This window comes from Sinocyclocheilus grahami, unplaced genomic scaffold (assembly GCF_001515645.1).
Source record: "Sinocyclocheilus grahami isolate Dianchi unplaced genomic scaffold, SAMN03320097.WGS_v1.1 scaffold693.1, whole genome shotgun sequence".
In the NCBI taxonomy this organism is placed as follows: Eukaryota; Metazoa; Chordata; class Actinopteri; order Cypriniformes; family Cyprinidae; genus Sinocyclocheilus; species Sinocyclocheilus grahami.
The window spans coordinates 150,851-154,797 of NW_015505872.1; the positions used below are offsets into that span (position 1 = coordinate 150,851).

The window sequence follows — 3,947 nt, forward strand, 5'->3', positions numbered from 1 at the left end:
CACAATAAATATAAGCAACACATTATTCAATGCTTTTTACTTTTGCATTTACTTCTAGATTTATATATTAAGTTGCTCAAGCAATTGGCAAAACATTTAAACTAATTTTCTTACGTTATCACAAACTTACCATTGACAGAAATAGTCAACTCTACTGCCTTTACTTTTGCATTTAAATCTTTATTACAAGCAATCCTGCGATTCATAAAGAACTATGTTTTCCTACCTCCAGGAGTGCTATCTATTATTGCCTTGTTTATCTAAAAGTGCTCTTTCCCTTTAAACCTAGCCAAAAAGCCACGTGTTGACTGTGAAACACAGTAGACTTTAATAATATGCATTTATGGTGTAATTACTACATTTTCGTGTCAATCAATGTTCATATTTACTGCAAACAATGCGCTGTTACTTTAATTCAGAGCTTGCAGCGCAGCAACAGACTCCTGAACGCACTGCTGAACCGCAACCGTGTGTAGTGAACGCTTTAATCCGTTAACATGAGCGCGGAAAAAATACGCACCACGTATGCACTGCAAACAGAGTAATGTGAACCTGGCATTATGTGTGTGCGCTGCGAGTGGGCAGGAGAGCGCGCAAGCGCTGAATGGTTAAACACTGGCAAGAATTAAAAAGAAATGCAATTTATCAACTTTAGTGACGATGTGACACTGCCTCGACTGTGCAAGTGACAATTCCTTTGTCAACTGTGCAGCGGCAGCTCGCTTGTAGACAGACGCGATGTGTGGTGATTTGAACCCATTTGCATATTTTGAGAGAGAGAGAGAGAGAGAGAGAGAGAGAGAGCGCTCGCGCGGTAAATCACTCACACAAGGTTTTCAAATTACTTTATAAGTTATTTAATGAAGAATTATGAAGGTGAGTACCTCACCATCAGAATTATAATTGTTTCACCCGCGCCGGACAGAGAAGGTGCCGCTGCATGACGTGCCAAACCTCTCACCGCAGCGTCATCAGCTTGAGATCGTTTTTTTGAAATCGGCTTTTAAGAGACCGCCGATCAATCATTCCAACGTGATTATCGGCCGATAGTGATCGGTAGCCAATCAATCGGAGCACCCCTAACTTTAACTGTAAGCGACACGAGCATACGCAAAACAAATGGAACAATATGAAATTTTATATAGCCCACGTTTTTATAAACTTTTTTTTTTATTTCCCGCTTAGGCAATAACTCATATATTCAATATATGTTGTCTATGACCAAAAATGATAGTGAAAGTAAAATGATAGCGCGCATTCGAAAGTGGTTTCAATGCCCTGCATATTAGTAGCGGCTCCCTGATGCACGCAATTTATACAGCATAATTACCCAACGATATAATTGTGAGAGAAAGTATTGAAATATTTTTTATCCTCCTATCTCGTAGGCTATTTATTCCCTTTAGGGGTACTGTAGTACACTTAATTTCCTTGCTAAAAACGGAATTGGGATGCGGCGGATTGCGGGGGTATGGGGGGTGGGGCTCACGATGCCGGCTCAACATCGTGATGTCTGTCAGCCATCGGCAATGGACGATGGCATCGTCTATCGGCCCAACCCTAATCTCTACACTTGTCTAATTAAGCATTCAGAGTTGCATCTGTTGAATGATTAGATGATTATGATTAGATTAGATCTTGATTAGATCAGTGTTATTTTAGAATCTGTACATATATATCCTGTTGAAAAAAACTGCATATGCTGGTTAAATATGTTTTGAATCATGGCAACTGGTTTGACCTGTTTTAAGCTGGTCTTTAGTTGGTCATGAGCTGGTTTAAGCTGGTCCTGAGCTGGTTATGGGTTGGTTTAAGATGGTCCTAAGCAACTAGCTACTGCTCAGGATCAGCTCATAACCAGCTCAGGACCAGCTTAAACCAGCTCATGATCAACTAAGGACTAGCTTAAATCAGCTCAACCCAGCTGCCATGCTTCAAAACATATCTAACCAGCATATGCTGGGTTTTTTTAACAGGGGATTCCACCGAACTGATTCTTCCCCTTGAAGGAGAGTGAATGCACAGTGGATTAATTACTGGAGTTTGCTAAGATGAGCATTACATTATATTTCTGATATGCTTGATTCAGATGTGATCATGATTCAGATCAGTTGATAGGCTTCATTTAGTTAAGGTATAGAAGATTAATTGTATAGGTAGCACTATTTTAATAACATAGGCACTTTAAACTAGTCTTAATTAAACATGTTTTCCTGCCACATGTTTATCATTTATAGACATAAGCAAAATTGAACAAGATTTGTGCTGTGATTTCCATTGATCCACTGACGTATCCAGGTTATTGATTTGTCTGTGATTTATGATTTGTTGCTGATTAAGTTGGTCAGGCTGTCCGTTTAATGTGATGCGTGTGTGTGTGTGTTTTGTAGACGTGGCTGTGGAAGGAAAAGGAAAGGGACACCAGTAAAAGTGTGTGACAGAGTCTTTGCTACAGAGGATGAGGAGGAGAGCATGTCTGAGAACAGCTATGGACCAGAGAAAGGTGAAGTGTGTGTGCTTTTAGCCTTTTTGTTACTTTAATTGATATGTAAGAATAAAGATGCAGAAGTTACCAATAGGAGTACAGTAGGGTCTTTGGAATTGAGAATTCCAGCTGAATTACGTTTCAATGCCTTTTTGAATTAAAGCACACAGAATTTTAAAGAATGTTTAAGAATTTCCAATTTAAATGTAATAATAGATTGGATGTTTTAATTGAAATTGAATTAAATAGTAGATTTTATGCATATTATAAATCTTTAAAAAATATATACAGTGGGTACGGAAAGTATTCAGACCCCCTTACATTTTTCACAGAGTGAAAAATTTAAGGGGGTCTGAATACTTTCCGTACCCACTGTATATTTATTTTATTTTTTTTAATTATTATTATTATTTTTTTAAGATTTATAATATGCAATATATATATTAGGGCTGTGCAAAAAATCGATTTGTAGTAAATGCCGCTCCATCTGAACGCACATGCTGGAGATTTACTACTGTTCACAGGAGCGGCTTTACTAACGAGATGCGCATGAAAATCGCATTTGATTTTTTGCACAGCCCTAATATATATATATATATGTATATGTATATGTATATGTGTAAGATAAAAGAACACTTAATTTCCCAGAATGCTCTAATTTAGTTGGAGGTCACATGATCAGTCGTCTTAGATACTTTAGTCAAGCAGGAATTCCTGCTTGCCAACATCCAATGATTTAATCAATGTAAGTGTGAATGTACCTTAACTCATCGAAGTAAACATTATGATTTCACATTGGAGCACATTGTACAAACCCAATTCCAAAAAAGTTGGGACAATGTACAAATTGTGAGTAAAAAAGGAATGGAATAATTTACAAATCTCAAACTTATATTTTATTCACAATAGAATATAGATAACATATCAAATGTTGAAAGTGAGACATTTTGAAATGTCATGCCAAATATTGGCTCATTTTGGATTTCATGAGAGCTACACATTCCAAAAAAGTTGGGACAGGTAGCAATAAGAGGCCGGAAAAGTTAAATGTACATATAAGGAACAGCTGGAAGACCAATTTGCAACTTATTAGGTCAATTGGCAACATGATTGAGTATAAAAAGAGCCTCTCAGAGTGGCAGTGTCTCTCAGAAGTCAAGATGGGCAGAGGATCACCAATTCCCCCAATGCTGCAGCTAAAAATAGTGGAGCAATATCAGAAAGGAGTTTCTCAGAGAAAAATAGCAAAGAGTTTGAAGTTATCATCATCTACAGTGCATAATATCATCCAAAGATTCAGAGAATCTGGAACAATCTCTGTGCGTAAGGGTCAAGGCCGGAAAACCATACTGGATGCCCGTGATCTTCGGGCCCTTAGACGGCACTGCATCACATACAGGAATGCTACTGTAATGGAAATCACAACATGGGCTCAGGAATACTTCCAGAAAACATTGGCGGT

General features: G+C 37.9%; 1 protein-coding gene across 1 annotated transcript in view; it reads left to right on the forward strand.

The window, feature by feature from the left end:
• Positions 1-3,947, forward strand: part of LOC107559642 (uncharacterized) — a 23,535-nt gene that overhangs the window by 9,817 nt on the left and 9,771 nt on the right. Inside the window, exon 2 of the mRNA XM_016243540.1 lies at positions 2,391-2,503. Within this exon, the coding sequence (XP_016099026.1) occupies positions 2,391-2,503 (113 nt within the window). The remainder of the gene's footprint in view (positions 1-2,390; positions 2,504-3,947) is intronic.